The 18,092-nt window shown below is 36.9% G+C and overlaps 1 protein-coding gene across 3 annotated transcripts; it reads left to right on the top strand.

The window, feature by feature from the left end:
* The first annotated feature begins 1,072 nt into the window (after window positions 1-1,072).
* LOC125856775 (thylakoid lumenal 29 kDa protein, chloroplastic-like) lies at window positions 1,073-3,951 on the top strand. 3 transcript variants are annotated; one of them, XM_049536403.1, is made up of 4 exons: window positions 1,073-1,319; window positions 2,562-2,692; window positions 3,499-3,563; window positions 3,703-3,951. In XM_049536403.1, exons 1-4 carry the CDS (start codon window positions 1,309-1,311, stop codon window positions 3,751-3,753), a joined length of 258 nt encoding a protein of 85 aa, XP_049392360.1. In that variant the 5' UTR covers window positions 1,073-1,308; the 3' UTR covers window positions 3,754-3,951. The 3 variants fall into 3 exon arrangements, 2 of the variants coding, with proteins under 2 accessions (XP_049392360.1, XP_049392359.1); XM_049536402.1 differs by having other exon boundaries at window positions 2,567-2,692; XR_007445559.1 differs by lacking the exon at window positions 3,499-3,563 and having other exon boundaries at window positions 2,567-2,692.
* The last annotated feature ends 14,141 nt before the right edge of the window (window positions 3,952-18,092 follow it).

Raw genomic sequence — 18,092 nt, forward strand, 5'->3', positions numbered from 1 at the left:
AGATGTCGCTGCTAAAGGTGTTTTGTGGCGACTTTATCGCTACTAAATGTTCATGTTTAATAGCGACATTTTATGCCGTAACTATTCTTTTCTTTTGATATTTGAGTGTTCTTTTGAATTGGAAGTAACATTTTTATAATAGTTGTGGTGAATGTATCGTATATTTTGATCCTTTTATTAGTAATAAAAAATCAATACTTATCGCAATTTCATATTTAAACACATGCAAAAAAAAATAAAAAATAGCAAAGTTTTAATAACTAGTTTAGAGTACGTGTTGTGCACGGTGTGTTTAACGTCAATCAAAATAACTGTATAGAAGAAAAACAAAATATTTTTTTTTAAAAAAAATAGCAGTTGACATTAAAATAAATATTATATCTATGGGAATAATCAAAATTTCATATATGAAGGTTAAAAAGTTATTTTAAAAAATGTGAGCCTCTTTCTTTAATATAATTTATTTATTTTATTTACCACATTATGTTGTCATCACGAAATTCCTAAAAAAAATGTATTTGAGCTGTTAAATACTAGAAAAATAAAATGTGGATTTTGTAGTGCCAAATTTTAGTCCAAATAATGCTGGCGAAATTCCTATTGTTTTCTAACGTGATTTTATATTACTTTCTATCTTCTGTGATAAAAGATAATTTTACTCTTATCATATAGTTTTGGACTTCATAGTTTTAAATATCATAAAGATAATTAATTAATAATTTAAGAAAAATAATGAATGATAATTTTGTAAATTGTCAATCTTTTAACTAAGATAAAAATTTCAGTCAATATTTTTAAGGACTTTCATGTTTTTAAAGTAATATAAATTATAGTGTAGAGTTAGTTAAATAAATTTATAAAGTAATTTTGCTAATAGTTAGCGACTTTTTTTGTTTTTACTATGCTGTTCATTAAGAATCATTTTAATTTCTTAAGATAGATAATTCAAAAAAAATAAAAAAGGAGAAAACAAAACAAATAAAAATATAAAGAATAAAGATAATTAAAAACAACCCTAAATGAATTGCTCCTCCAATTTCAAAACGCAGATTTCCATATAACACCACACTTATCCCTTTTCCTCCAATTCCCTCCTCTGCTCGCACCAAATTCGTCCCCAATTTTTAGGGCTACTACGTCAAATTCGCCGCTTCCACTCATATTTTTCTTAGTTTCTCTTTGGTAGTGAGGGATCACAAAATTGCTGAGATGATTTCTACTATTCCTAAATTCCAAATCCTTGTAAACTTTGTCCATCTCAGAAATTAGATAGGAAGCAACAAGACTTGACATGCTTACTCTCTTGCGATGGGTGAACGGTATCTTCTTTGGGGTTTTATTTTTCCACAAATCTGTTGGACGAATTTATTCCTCATTTTTGTCAGTTTTCCATGTGTTAGAAATAATATTTAAATGAATATGTTAGAATTGTATGCTAGTTGTCGAACTGGAGTGAGTGACTAGAAATGGAGGATGCCAAAAAAAATGGCAAGATGTTGAGAATATTGTGGTAGAGTCAAAAACTAAGACTTTCAATTACAGTTTTAAACCTGAAGGGTCTACTACTGATGAGGAACAGTCTGTTGAGTCATTGTTTCTGTTCTTATGTCGGTCCTCAACATATCGCTAGCGTATCAATCATTTCGTTCAATAGTATATCTATTGCGGTTTCTAGAATTGCATAATATGGATCATATATCTTAGAATAAAAATGTTTATTTGTTAACTTCATCAATATGAAATTGTGGCTACTCGTTTCTGCTTGATGTCTATCTATTTACTTGTTTTTGACTAATAATCTACCCATTTTTCTAAGCTAGTTAATATAGTACTTTCATATTTGAGAGTTATTTGATTCTATACATAAGAGACTTGACTTAGGGACTTGAGAGTTGTAAAACTTAGAGGCTAAGATTTATCTAGCAAAGACTCATAAAGAATTAAGTTTGCCTTCCGTCCCACTGTTTAGAAGAGCACGCATGCAAAACTTCTATTTTAGCATATTAAACTTGCATAGGACCTGTGTCTTCCATTTTAAGTTTACAAGTGTTTGAAACAGTTATATGTTTCCTTTCTAAGAAAATCATTTCTATTCATACTTTCTTTAAAAACAGGCAATGATAATAATCAAATAGATAATCCTTTGTAGCGTTAGTTAAACTAAGTTTAAGGACTATATTTGGAGAATCGTTGAGGGATGCTTGTTACCTTCTTCTCGAAGCAAATAAAACTTACCTAGAATCTCATAAGTTTTACAGATTAAAACAGAGTAGACATATCAACCAAGCTGGTGAAATTTCTTTTGGTTCTTGGATATATATGCAGTAGTATACTAGCAACAAAACGTCAAGGTCATTCCTCCTATCTTTTCTATTTATAGTCTCTCCATGAAGTAGATGTTATAGGATGAGGTCTCATTTGTTGCTGAAATTTGATTCACGCTATTACCTTGCTTCAAACATCATGTTATAGGATTAGATGTCATTTTTTGTTGAAAGTTCATTCATGATATTACCTTGACTTCTATTAATCTTCCTTCTACTTTTCTTCTCTGTGTGAAGCTCAGAGATCAACAGACCAGAAAATAAAGGGATTGCTTCTGCTTTGAATTTGTTGGAGGAGTCAAAGAAGGTTATAGATTCAAATTTTAAAGGTGGACCAATCTCATATGCAGATCTACACCAATTTGCTGGTAAGGAATTTTAGATGCTAGTTTGTTATGTGGTAGGCTTCTTGCTTCTTTTAAACAAGTTTTGTCCGATTGATCAACAAGTTTTATCTGATTGATCTTCTAATATTCTAATTTAACAACTTTCATTCATTACACTTCTTCCTAGCTGCAACATTAATATGAATACACCTTGAAGTATATTTACCAACAAATTCACATTCTTTCTTAATATATAATTAGTGGGAGATTGTCTAGTCAATTTACTTGTGTTGTAATCAACAATAAGCAGTCTCTTGAACGTAACAGTTACTGGAGTCTTTCTATCTTTGACTGTTATCTTCTTACCCATTTTTTTTACTGCATTTCTTTCTAAGTATACCGTCATTTAGTGCCCACATTTTCTCTAAGGTAAACTTGATTTCCATAGCTAAAACTACACTAATAAGACCAACTATTGAATGACATCATAAGCATAAGATAGATTACTTTAATTTTTTCTTAAAATGACATCAGCCTTTATTTTTTTTATGACAAAAAGATATCAACCTTTATCGCTTCTGCAATTAACACTTTTTCCCTTAGTAATTGTGGCGGTAATGTAAAGAAGGAAACTTCGTTGTAATCTGCATATGGTTCTAATGGACAAGTTAGCTTTCTTTGAATGTATTTAATTTCCCTGGTTAGTGGAGAAACACGTATCTTTGAACTCCATGAATTTTCCTTTTTATTGCTTAATGTCACGAAGATTCCATTCTTAAAAGATAAAACAAGATAACAACCAACAGGAGATGTTGTCAATTATAATATTTATTCTTTATGATTTTCAGAGTTACAACATGAAAGTGAGTTATCTATCATGACTTGTGCTGGTGAATCTAGTTTTTACAGGAAAGTATGTGCTATTGCTTAATTTACCATTTTTACTTTTTAAAATGTGTTTGACATTCTTTTAATATGCTCCAATATTCTTGTGGTCTCCCTTTTTTCTTTCTTAGATTATAAAAGTGATTTTGTGTTTTTCTTAATAACAGGGACACTGTTTTAAAACAATCATGAATGACATTGATCAAGGTGGAATTTGATGACTATATGTTTTATCTTTTTCATATGTAAATGCATAAAATGTGCAATAACACATTATGTATAGGAGAATATCTTTGGTTGACTTTTTAGTGGTAGACCTTTGATATTTCGATTCAAGGAATGTTTTTGGTGCATTCCGTAGTAATATTGGATGCGTTTAATATGTATAGAAATACACCTACATATTTATTTTAGAATATTAGGTCATAATCGAAAATCTATTAGCATTAAAAAAAATTTGTTGAAAAATTATGTTTTAGTGGCGACAAATGGTTGCCATTAAAAGTAAGTGGCTATTGCAGCGACAATAGTTGTTGCTAAAAATATTATTAGTTTTTGTGGCGATTGATGTCGCCACTAAAGGCCTATTTGTAGGGGCGACCTATTGAAATGGAACTGGTTCGTTAGAGTTTTCATTGAGCTTTAGGTGGCGACTAAAATCGTCACTAATTTGTGTTTTTAGTGACGACTATCCATAGTCATCACAAATAACATTTAGTTATGGAAGTACTAGCTACGACACAAAAGTCGCCACTGAAAGTATTCAGTGACGATTTTTTAGGATTTAGTAGCGACTTCTCTCACCACTGAAAGTACAGTTTCTTGTAGTATAATACAAGGATTCAAATGCACTTTAAATAATTGTCTCAAATAAACTTAGAACGTTTTAAGGATAAACATTCAAATTAGCTAAAATGGCAACTCAAGTATTTTAGCAAAACATCTGAAATACAAGACTAAAGAACTCATATCTAATTGTCTATGAAGCCTCTAAATACTAAGAGGGATGTCGGGACAAGACCTTGATTATCCTAACAACTGACTAAAAAAGCAATAAAAGGGAATCCTTCGGAAGCAAGAAGGCTTACTAACTAACTCTAAGATGTTCAACTGGATCAATGATGTGTTGTATGCTGATCCTGATTATTTGTATCTGCATCATAATAAGATGCAGACCAACTGGCATCAGTACATTAAATGTACGAGCATGCGAGTAGAAAGCTAAACATGACGTAAGTTTTGAACTGAATTTGGAAAGAACACTTACATTGGATTTACTCAACTCGAGAATACCCAACTCAAACTCAAACTCAAAGTAAAACGACAATAAATGTGCAGTTTATACAAAGTATTTAAAACAGTAAACAACAACTCAATGTATTGAAAAATACAATAACAACTCAACTTAGACATATAATAATATAATACTGTGAGAGTTTCTCTAACCGACAACCATTACTATGAGCTAATGTGATGATACAACGTCTCGCCCACGCTGCCAGAACTGTCCTATAACTTGCCAAGATATAGAACGCCTCAACTAAGTGGATCCACTAGTCTATGCTTAAAAGCACTAAGGAATCATCTAAAAAGTATGATCATTTTCTATCCACGATGACTACATGGTTTATGGAGACATTGAGTTATTATGATTTCATCCACATATCGATGCTCAATACTACTCCTAAAATATACTCAGCTCATGTGTTTTAAAAAAACTCTTTCTTTGATTTGAGATAATTACTCAAAACTTAGCTTAAAAGCTCTCTTGGAAATCGGTGTTTCCTCTCTTGTTTAAATGTGAAAACATTTAACTCTTGGGATTACTTAGTTCCCGCATAATCTTTTGAATAAATGAACTCAACTCTTTACTCTTTACTCTTTACTCAACTCGAAACTCAAGTCCTAAAACAAAGTTAAAATGTTTGTGAAAGACTTTTGGAAAACTCTTTGAACTCAACTTGACTTGACTCTTAACTTTACTTGAATTGAATTATGGATTCAAGGCTCATGATCTCATGTTTATGTATGGTTTCATGATGTTTAGATTTACCTTAGAGTGTAGAAATTAACTAGGAAACATAGATACGTTGCTAGGGAACTTATACGGAAAGAAGTGGGAAAGAGTGGAGAACCTGGCGTCCCTGGCGCTCTGAGTGACGTTGGGCACCACAGCTGAAATTTCAGATACTGATGTGGGTGCTCTGAGTGGCATGGCGCCCCACCCTATTGCCCAGATTTTGACATTTTTCCTTACTCTTTTTTCAACTTTAAACCTCTAAACTCAATTGGATCTTTCCCAAAACACTTAGATTCGACTGCATAACCAAAATATGTAAGAATATACCCAAAATAACGCCTAATTTCATGAATCAACTCAAGGAACTACTCAACAACTCCAACAATCAAGATTCAAACAAAACTTTCAACGATACTCATCAAGAAAGTCATTTTTTCTAATCTCAAGAACGATAATATGCTGAAATAAATCATGCTTGGCGCATGGGTGAACTAACCCAACGCTATGTGATCTCACATACCACGTAGGGATCACCCCTTGATGAAATCCACAAGCGATTCTTGAAGAACTTGACGATTCTTGCTCCTCCTCTTCTTTTCTCTTCTCTCAAAACCCTAACTTGTTTTTCAAAAGCGTAAATTGAATCCAAATCAATTTAGACCCCTAAGTAATTACCAAAAACGAAATAATTGAATTGGGTATGGGAAAAACCAAAATACCCTTTAAAAATCCAGTTTTGACTTTCATTATCTAGACAATCCAACTTCAAATAGGCATATCTCTCTCATACGAACTCAGAATCGTGTAAACTCAGCGGCGTTGGAAAGATAATTCCAAGATATTTTCTACGTTATCTTGTAGCACACCTAACACATCATGATCTAGGAGTTATGGTCATTTAAAGTTGACCAAAACCTCATACTTAACTTTAGTTAACCAATTTTTCCAGATTTTTCATTCTTTCCCAAAACGACTCTTTCTAATTCTAGCTCTTTCAATTAGCGAGATGTTCAATATCTCCCATTTGGGAACATTCGTCCTCTAATGAGAGTACTCTTAGTAAGATAAGGGCGTAACATCAAATTAGGCACCCAATATGCAAATCTTATACATCCAGTTTATAAATTAAAGAGTACTGAGAAGAGAATTAGTACCTTGATCTGGAATTTCTCCGGGTTCAAAGAGAAGTGGATATCTCTTCTTCATATCCTCATCAGCTTCCCAAGTAACTTCCTCAACAAACTGATTTCTCCAAATAACTTTGATTGATGCTGCTTCTTTTGTCCTCAACTTGCAAACTTGGCGGTTTAGAATCTGGGATCTCCTCATAAGACAAGCTATCTTGATACCAATATATTTAGTTGGTACGAAAGTGAAGGATCTCTCATGCACTTCTTCAACATGGAAATATGAAATACTGGATGAACTGCTGCTAACTCTTGAGGTAGCTCTAACTCATAAGCTACATTACCAATTCTTTTGGATATTCGGTAAGGGCCAATATATCGGGGACTAAGCTTTCCCTTCTTACCAAATATCATAACACCCTTCATGGGTGAAACTTTCAAGTATACCCAATCATCTATCTCAAACTCTAACTCCATTCTCCTAACATAAGTGTAGGATTTTTGACAACTCTGTGTTGTTTTCAACCTCTCTTGAACTTGATGAACTAAGTCTGGTCCTATCAACTCAGCTTCACCAACTTAAAACCATCTAATAAGGGATCTACATCTTCTCTCGTATAGAGCTTCATAAGGAGCCATTTGGATGCTAGAGTGGTAACTATTGTTGTAAGCAAACTCGATGAGAGGTATATGATCATCCCAATTACCTTTGAAATCAATCACACAAGATCTCAACATATCCTCTAAAGTCTGAATAGTGCACTCTGCTTGACCATCTATCTGAGGATGAAAAACAGTACTCAAGTTCACCTTCTAACCCAAACCTTTCTGAAAAGATTTTCAGAACTGCGCAGTAAATTGTGCACCTCTATCTGAAATAATGGAGACCAGAACTCCATGAAGTCTGACTACCTCTTGAATATACAACTTAGCATAATCTTCGGTTGAATGTGTATTCTTCACTGGTAAGAAGTGGGTTGATTTAGTCATTCTATCAACAATCACCCAAATAGAATCATGTTGCCTGCGAGACCTCGACAAACCTGTGATGAAATCCATATTAATCATCTCCCACTTTCATTTCAGAAGTTTTATATTCTCAGCCATACCACCAAGCTTTTTGTGCTCTACTTTAACTTGCTGGCAATTCAGACACTTAGCAACAAACTCTGGAATCCCCTTTTCATACTACTCCACCAATAGACTTCTCTCAAGTCATGATACATCTTTGTGAAACCTGGATGAATAGAATATCTGGAGCTATTTCCTTCATAATTCTTTCTTGAAGTTCATCCACCCTTGGAACACATAATGTAACACTTCGAAAATTAGACCCAGAAAAAAATTGCAGAAATTTACCTGCACCAGTGCACCACGGCAGGGTTCACGGACCCTAATAGAGTCCACGGTCCGTGGAATCGTCCATGGACTTGACTTGGACTTCACCAAGCCCAGACATAAGACTACGAGCACATTCACGGGACGTGGTCTTGACGACGGGCCATGGTGGGGTCCATGATGTCTAGGCAGTAGGCCCTCATAGACTAGCCCTTAGACCCTCAAGCCTAAGTGAGGACCACGGGGATCTTCACGGTCCGTGGTCCTCCACACGGCCCATGGTACGGTCCGTGAAAGCCAGTCAGTAAGCCGCTAGCCCTGAGTCTCCAGATCTCAACCCAAGTAAGGACCACGGGGACCTTCACGATCCGTGGTCTTCCACATGGGCCGTGGTAGTGGCTCGTGGACCAGCCCTTAGAACCATAAGACCAAGTGAAGACCACGAGGGCCTTCACGGTCTGTGAAAGGAGCCGTGGTCAGCCCGTTTGCAGTTTAAGTCAGGGTTATTTTGGTCTTTTCCTTCTACGTTAGAATTTTAAACCTCGTCGTTTTAACCCTAAATTTTGTGGTTTTGGTCAGTTTTAGCCTAGAAACATAACTAGAACTTACCTAAGTCAGATCATTAATCAAAACTTAGAAAATTATAAGCGAAAGAAGAGAGAGAGTCGACCAACCCTAGCTTCAAGCAACAAGTTTCCTTCTGTTCCAGCCCTGAAATCGAAAGATTTCTCCATGGAATTCATTATCAGTTATGTGGGATTTCACTAGTGGGTTCCTTTCACCAACCAGGTCCCTAGTTTTCAATCAATTTCTTGATTCCCTTATCATGATTAAACCTAGGGTTTGTAGAACTTCAGTAGATTATCATAAATTAGTTATTTACATGTTCCAAATCAAATTAGTATGTTATTACTCAGTTTATTGTATGAATTTCAGAAACCTAGCTATGTAGTTATTTAGTTTATGAATTACACATGCTAGGCTAGATATTTCAGTTAATTTCAGATATACATGCTTTAGTTTTGAATGTGTCATTATCAGTTATTAATGTGCATTCTCAGTTTGCATGTCATTTTGAGCTATCTAGTGTAATACAGAAATTTAGTCATAATATGTTAGTTAATCGATTAGGAGTAGCATAATATCGAGTTCGACTAGGGTTCAACGTACCCTAATAGTCCCAAAACTACTAGCCACGTAGGTTGTAAGTCCTTTCTGTGGGCATCATTTTAGTGATCACGCCAGCATGCCTCTATACCTCTAGCAGGGTATATTGGGTCATCTCGATGAGGCGTATACATCGGACTTCACATTTAGCTCATGTGGTTTTATTATCGGTTATTAGTAGCTTCTACAGCTCAGTTAGACTCTATTGCATTTACCATTTCAGTACTACCAGTATTTAGTCTCAGCATGTTATAAATTGGTTATTGCATTTAGCTAAGTCAGTCTTCAGTATCTATATCATGTTCATATTATATCATTGATTTATTGATTTGTTCAGTTATATGTTATGTCAACTTTATTCTATCATGCATGCTAAGTACCTTTCAAGTACTGTCGCATACTCTGCGCTACATCTTCTCGTGATGTGGGTTCAGGTCCTCAGCAGTCAGACCACACTTAGATCGGTTCCCGATTTTCAGTTCAGAAGCTACAGTGGTGAGTCCTCATTCTTCGAGGACAACATTCATGTTATCTTTCATTTTCAGTCTTTTAGTTTCAGTATTGCTAGACTTAGCTGGGACCTGTCCCATAATTTCTAGTCAGTTTAGAGGCTATTTTCAAACATAGTTAAATACAGCTTAGTCTTTTCGAGTTTGATATTTCTTTGTATTGAAACTCTAAAATTTCATATATTCAGTTAGTATATGAGTATTCCCCAATAGAGAGTTAAGGCTTTCTCCCAAGGGGGAGATGGTATGCTTCGCTACCAGGGTCGATTATGTGTTCCTAATGTGGGCGAATTGAGAAAACATATCCTTGCAGAGGCCCATAACTCTAGGTATTCTATTCATCCAGGTGCCACTAAGATGTACCGCAATCTGCGGGAAGTCTATTGGTGGAATGGTATGAAAATAGATATAACAAATTTTCTGGCTAAGTGCCCCAATTGTCAGCAAGTCAAGGTAGAACATCAGAAACCAGAAGGTATGACTCAAGAGATTGACATTCCTACTTAGAAGTGGGAAGTGATCAACATGGACTTCATCACAAGGTTACCTCGTACTCGTAGACAACATGACTCTATTTGGGTAATCGTTGACAAAGTTACTAAGTCTTCTCACTTTATGGCGGTCAAGAGTACAGATTCGGCCGAGGACTACGCCAAGCTTTATATTAATGAGATTGTGAGATTGCATGTGGTTCATTTGTCTATCATCTCATATAGAGGTCCTCAGCTTACCTCTCATTTCTGGAAGTCATTTTAGAAATGTATTGGTACTGAGGTTAACCTTAGCACAACATTTCATCCACAAACGGATGGTTAGGCAGAACGTACCATTTAAACCTTAGAGGACATGTTGAGAGCTTGTGTGATCAATTTTAAGGGTAGTTGGGATGATCATTTTCCTCTTATTGAGTCCGCCCACAACAATAGCTACCATTCCAGCATTCAGAAGGCCCCTTACGAGGCATTGTATGGGCGTAGATGCAGATCTCCTGTTGGCTGGTTTAAAGTATGTGAAACAGCCTTGATATGGCCAGATTCAGTCCATTATGCTATGGAAAAAGTGCAAATCATTAGAGATAGACTTAATACAGCCCAGAGTCGCCATAAGTCTTATACAGATGCAAGGAGAAGGGAACTAAAGTTCCAAATTGGTGATTGGGTTTTTCTGAAAGTGTCACCTATGAAGGGGTGATGAGATTTGGAAAGAAAGGGAAGCTCAGTCCTAGATATGTAGGCCCTTATCGGATCTTGAAAAGGATTGGTAAATTGGCTTATGAGTTAGAGTTGCCAGTAGATTTAGCAGCAGTGCATCCAGTCTTCCACATTTCACTTTTGAAGAAGTGTGTGGGTGATCCAGCATCCGTAGTGCCATTAGAGAGTGTGGCTGTAAAGGATAGCCTTTATTATGAGGATGTACCAGTTGAGATTCTTGATCGTTAGGTTAGAAGGTTGAGAAACAAAAAAGTCGCTTCAGTCAAAGATTGGTGGAGGAGTCAGTTCGTAGAGGGAGCTACTTGGTAAGCAGAAGCAGCCATGAAAGTCAAGTATCCTCACCTCTTCCCTTCCAATTCCACTCCAGCTTGAGGTAATAGTTCCTCTTCAATTTTTCAGTCATTTATGCGTAGATTCAGTCTTAGTAGCATGTTCCTTCACTTTGTACTTGCATTTTTTAGCATATTTGCATGTTTTGGAACTCAGTTCAGCCAGAAATTCAGCCCTCAGTGTTTAGTGGTAGGGTTTGCATCTCTTTCCCTTTAATTCAGCTAGTTAGTCTTCATTCGAGGACGAATGATCCCAAGGGGGAGATATTGTAACACCTCAAAAATCAGACCCAGAAAATTTTTGCAGAAATTTACCTCCACCAGTGCACCACGGCAGGGTTCACGGATCGTGATAGGGTCCACGGTCCATTGAACCATCCGTGGACTTGACTTGGACTTCACCAGACCCTAACATCAAACCATGGGAACCATCACAGGCCGTGGTGGTGTCCGTGACATCTAGGCAGTAGACCCCCCCTAGACTATCGCTCAAACCCTCAAGCCTAAGTGGGGACCACGGGGACTTTCACGGTCTGTGGTAGTGGTTCGTGGACCAGCCCTCAGAACCACAGGACCAAGTGAAGACCACGAGGGCCTTCACGGTCCGTGGTCCCTCTCATGGTCTGTGAAATGGGTCGTGGTCAATCCATCTGCAGTTTAAGTCAGGGTTATTTTGGTCTTTTCCTTCTTTGTTATACTTTTAAACCTCGTCGTTTTAACCTTAAATTTCATGATTTTGGTCAGTTTTAGCCTAGAAATATAACTAGAACTTACCTAAGTCAGATCATTAATCAAAACTTAGAAAATTAGAAACGGAAGAGGAGAAAGAGTCGACCAACCCTAGCTTCAAGAAAGCAGCAAGTTTCTTTCCGTTCCAACCCCGAAATCAAAAGATTTCTCCATGAAATTCGTTACCAGATATGTGAGATTTAACTAATGGGTTCTTTTCACCTATTAGGTCCCTAGTTTTCAGTAAGTTTCTTGATTACCTTATCATGATTAAACCTAGGGTTTCTAGAACTTCAGTAGATTATCATGAATTAGTTATTTACATGTTCCAAATCAGATTAGTATGTTATTACTCAGTTTATTGCATGAATTTCAGAACCCTAGGTATGTAGTTCTTTAGTTTATGAATTACACATGCTAGACTAGATATTTCAGTTAATTTCAGATATACATGATTCAGTTTTGAATGTGTCATTATCAGTTATTAATGTGCATTCCCAGTTTGTATGCCATTTTGAGCTATCCAGTATAATATAAAAATTCAGTCATAATATGTTAGTCACTTAATCTAGTAGAAGTAGCATAATACCGAGTTGGACTAAGGTTCAGCGTACCCTAATAGCCCCAGAACTACTAGCCACGTAGGTTGTAAGTCCCCTCTGTGGCATCATTTTATTGATCACGCCAGCATGCCTCTATACCTCTGGCAGGGTATATTGTGTCCTCTCGATGGGACGTATACATTGAACTCCACATTTAACTCATGTGGTTTTATTATCGGTTATTAGTAGCTCCCACAATTCAGTTAGACTCTATTGCACTGACCATTTTAGTACAGTCAGTATTCAGTCTCAGCATGATATAAATTGGTCATTGCATTTAGCTAGCTCAGTCTTCAGTATCTATATCATGTTCAAATTATATCATTGGTTTATTACTTTGTTCAGTTATATGTTATTTCAGCTTTATTCTATCTTGCATGCTCAGTACCTTTCAAGTACTGACGCATACTCTGCGCTACATCTTCTTATGATGTAGGTTCAGGTCCTCAGCAGTCAGAACACACTTAGATCGGTTCCCGATCTTCAGTTCAGAAGCTACAGTGGTGAGTCCTCATTCTTCGAGGACAACATTCATGTTATCTTTCATTTTCAGTCTTTTAGTTTCAGTAGTGCTAGACTTAGCTGGGACCTGTCCTATCATTTCTAGTCAGTTTAGAGGCTATTTTCAGACATAGTTAAATTCAGCTTAGTCTTTTCGAGTTTGATATTTCTTTGTATTGAAACTCTCAGATTTCATATATTCAGTTAGTATATGGGTATTCCCCATCACTTTTATTTCCATAATTTAGCTTCCGCATCAGTTTTATTATTCTTAGTATGCTCATGTCATGCCAACAGGGTTAGCTTAGGGTCACTTATGATCCTAGGTCCCGTGTCTGCATCTCGGGGGTAGCTCATGGCGTGACACACAACCTACCTTGATACCTCAATACACCATCCCCCCTTGTTTAGAAGCCATTATTTTTTGCTTATGAACATTTGCCTTCAATTCAAGCAAAATAGGGTCTTGGCCTTTCTTCTCATTTACGTCTAACACTAATGATGATTCAGCCCCATTCATCACCACTACTCCTCCTTCTGTGGAATCCATTAGTCGAACTCCTAATCGTGCCAATCTATGCACATCTTTTGCTAACTTTTTCTTATCTTCCTCAAAATGGGTGGTACTACCCATAGACATCTTGCTCAAGGTGTCAGCAACATTAGCCTTACATGGGTGATAAAGAATACTCATGTCGTAATCCTTGAGTAACTCTAACCACTTTCGAGATTAAGCCCTTTCTGACTGAACACATACTGAAGACTCCTGTGATCAGTGAACACATCTACATGAACACCATAAAGATAATGATGCCATATTTTAAAAGCAAATACTACGACAACCAACTCTAGATCATGGGTTGGGTAGTTCCTCTCGTGAAATTTAAATTGTCTGGAGGCATAACCTATAACTTTGCCATTCTGCACTAACACACAACCCAAACCAACTCTAGACGCATCACAATTTACTACAAAGACTTGCATACCTTTGGGTAAGGTTAATATTGGGGCAACAATCAACCTTTTTTTTTTAACTCTTGAAAGCTTTTCTCATAAGCTTTAGACCATTGAAATTTAACTATTTTTGAGTTAACTTGGTCAAAGGAGATAAAATAGATGAGAAACCCTCTACGAACAAAAGAGATATCCAGCCAATCCCAAGAAACTCCTAATATCAATTGGAGACATGGGTCTAGGCCAATTCTGCACTGCCTCTATTTTTTGAGTGTCAACTCTAATCCCATCACCGGAAATAATGTGGCCTAAGAATGCCACAAACTCAAGCCAAAACTCACATTTAGAAAACTTGGCATACAACTCCTTATCCTTTAAGAACTATTCTGAGATGACTAGCATGATCTTCTTCATTCCTTGAATAGATTAGAATGTCATTGATGAACACGATAACAAACATATCAAATAAGGTTTGAACACTCTATTCATAAGGTCCATGAACGCTGCAGGCGCATTAGTTAAATCGAACGACATGACCAAAAACTCATAATGACTATAATAGGTCATGAAAGCTGTCTTTATGACTATAACGGGTCATGAAAGCTATCTTTGGAATATCACATTCTCTTACTTTCAACTAATGATAACCTAATCTGAGGTCTATCTTAGAAAAACAAGAAGCACCCTAAAGCTGATAGAAAAGATCATCAATTCTCGGAAGAGGGTACTTATTCTTGATGGTAACCTTGTTCAACTGACGGTAGTCTATACACATCCTAAGGGAACCATCTTTCTTTCTCACAAATAAAACCGGAGCTCCCCAAGATGAGACACTTGGTCGAATGAAACCTTTCTCAAAAAGATCTTTCAATTGCTTTTTTAACTCTTTCAACTTTACTGGTGCCATTTTGTATAGCGGAATAGATATAGGACGAGTATCTGGAAGAATATTTATGCCGAATTCTATTTGTCTCTCAGGAAGGACTCCGGAAGACTTATGGAAACTCACTCACAACTGGAACTGACTCAATATGAGGTGTCTCAACACTCAAATCATTAACTAGGACTAACTGATAGACACACCCCTTGGAAACTAACTTTCTCGCCTTAAGGTATGAAATAAAATGACCCTTTGGCACTGCTCAACTATTCTTCCACTCTATAACAGGCTCATTTGGAAACTGGAACTTGACTACTCGAGTTCTACAATCTATTGATGCATAATATACATGAAGCCAGTCCATACCTAGAATGACATCAAAATCTACCATGTCTAACTCAACTAAATCAGTCATGATACTCTTGTGATTGATGAAAATTGTACAATCACGATAGACTCTTTTAGCTAGAATAGACTCACCAACGGGTGTAGAAACACTAAAGGGCTCAGGAAGAATTTCAAAGTTCATAGCAACATAAGGAGTTACAAAAGATAAACTTGCTCCTAGATCTAACAAAGCATAAACAACAAAGTTAAAGACTTGGATCATACGAGTGACAACGTCTAGTGAATCCTCCTGATCTTGGCGACTAGTGATAGCATATAGACAGTTTGCTCCTCGGGTAGTACATGAAGTAGCTCCTCTAGGCAGTGGCGGAGCCAGAAAATTTAACAAGGGGGTTCAAAATCTGAAAAGTAAACACACGAACTAGTGGAAGGGGGTTCGACATCTATTATACATATCTAAAAAATAATTTTAACCATGTATAAATAGTAATATTTTTCGCCCAGGGGGGTCGGATGACCCCCCTCATTACATGCTGCCTCCGCCACTGCCTCTAGGTGTAGCCTTGTCTGGTGGAGCAACTGAAGAAGATTAGACTCTATTGCCCTGATTTTCATTACCTTGCCGGTTCTTAGGACACTCTTTCATGAAGTGACCCTCTTGATCACACTTAAAACAACCAGTGGAGCCATCACGACACTTACCCGAGTGGTTCCTACCACACTTAGCACATGCAGGAGCCCAGTTACCCCTTTGTGCCACACTATAATGAGACTGTGCAGGTCTAGCTCTGAAATGCTGGGAATTCTGACTATTTTACTCACTTTTGTTCCTTGATGGAGGTGCACTAGCATATGATGGAGCGGGTCCCTTTTTCTTTTATTGGAACGAAGACCGGTTCACATTACTTTTCTGCTACTCGGACTCATTCCCAGATGTCTTAGCCTTTTTGTTCCTAAACTCCTCCCTATCCACATGAATCATTAGCCTTCCTATGTCCATATCACATATTAGCATCGCAACCTTACCTTCCTTACTTGACAAACGAGGCAACCCAGTAACAAACAGACTTATCCGACTCCTCATATCCGCAACCATCTCTGGAGCATAACGGGAAAGTTGGGTGAACTTCATACTGTACTCATGAACACTTAGTGATTCCTTCTTAAGGGTAAGAAATTCCCATACTTTGGCTTCTCTCAATTTACGGGGAAAGAAATGCCCAAGAAGGCCTCTTCAAAAAATGCCCAACTCACAACAGGTGCATCCTCAGCCCTAATCTTCTTTCATCGGTCAAACCATATCCTAACAACACTCTTCAGTTGATATGCATCTAGTTCTACTCGCTCAGCATTGGCACTATACATGATCTCACAAACTTTCTGAAGTTCATCTACAAAGTTCTCTAGATCATCAATAATGCTTGAACCCGTGAAACTTGGAGAATTCATCCTTAGAAACTCTCGGATCCTTGATGTATCATCCACTTCCTGTCGATTCTCTCTCTGTCCAACTTGATTGGCCACAGCTTGACTCAACATCCGGATGGCCTCACGGAACTCAACATTGATGACCTCTCCTTGAGGTTGCACTTCAAGTGCATTAGGTACCCCTTGCGCTTGTGGATCAACATTCCTCCTAGCAGGACGACCTCAGACGGCTCTTTGTGGAGACATGATCAATTGAAATATATGCACAAGCACGAGTTAGGAAGAAACTTTATAGAGATGAACTCTATCGCACGAAATGAGTATGAAAAAAGTGAAGAAATTTCCAAAATGTTGCAGCCTTCTAATTATAGATGTGACACGCTTCACACTGATAACTAGGACTCTACAGACACGGCTTTATAGACTTTCTATGACTCTTGAACTTGTGCTTTGATACAAAGTTTGTCACACTCAAGCCTACACCCTAGACGTGGCCGGCACTCAAGAACCATTGATGGCCCCAAGTGAACCCTTACTTAACTCATAGCGAAAGACTTAAAGCATTAATAAAAGGATTTAAATGAACTTTAAACAACTGTCTCAAATAAACTTTGAACGTTTAAGGATAACATTCAAATTAGCCAAAATGGCAACTCAAGTATTTTAGTAAATTATTTGAAATACAAGACTAAGGAACTCATATCTAACTGTTTATGAAGCCTCTAAAGACTAAGAGGGATGTCGGGACAAGACCCCGATCATCCTAACAACTGACTAACAAAGCAATAAAAGGGAATCCTTCATAAGGAAGGAGGCTCACCAACTAACTCTGAGAGACTCAACTAGATTAACGATGCATTGGATACTGATCTTGATTACATGTATCTACATCATAATAAGATACATGCCAACTGGCATCAGTACATTGAATGTATGAGCATGCGAGTGAAAAGCTAAACATGACGTAAGCTTGAACTTAATCTGGAAAGAACACTTATCTTGGCTTTACTCAACTCGAAAATACTCAACTCAAATGCAAAGTAAAACGACAATAAAGGTGCAGTCTATGCAAAACATTTAAAACAGTAAACAACAACTCAATGTATTGAAAAATACAATAACAACTCAACTTAGATATAGAATAATATAATATTGTGGGAGTTTCTCTATAATGTGATGATACAATGTCTCGCCCACGCTGCCAGAACTGTGTTATAACTTGCCAAGATATAGAACGTCTCAACTAAGTGGATCCACTAGTCTGTGCGTAAAAGCACTAAGGAATAATCTAAAAAGTATGATCATGTTCTACCCACAATGGCTACATGGTTTATCAAGACATTGAGTTATTGTGAACTTGTCCCCATATCAGTGTTCAATACTACTACCAAAATATACCCAGCTCATGTGTTTT

This window comes from Solanum stenotomum, chromosome 2, assembly GCF_019186545.1.
Source record: "Solanum stenotomum isolate F172 chromosome 2, ASM1918654v1, whole genome shotgun sequence".
Lineage (NCBI taxonomy): Eukaryota > Viridiplantae > Streptophyta > Magnoliopsida > Solanales > Solanaceae > Solanum > Solanum stenotomum.

Bases quoted from the DNA above. Each gene is read 5' to 3' on its own strand.
- LOC125856775 (XM_049536402.1), top strand. From the start codon at position 1,292: ATGCTTACTCTCTTGCGATGGGTGAACG. The intron at 1,320-2,566 runs GTATCTTCTTTG...TGTGAAGCTCAG, and splicing joins TCTCTTGCGATGGGTGAACG to AGATCAACAGACCAGAAAAT. The intron at 3,564-3,702 runs GTATGTGCTATT...TCTTAATAACAG, and splicing joins AATCTAGTTTTTACAGGAAA to GGACACTGTTTTAAAACAAT.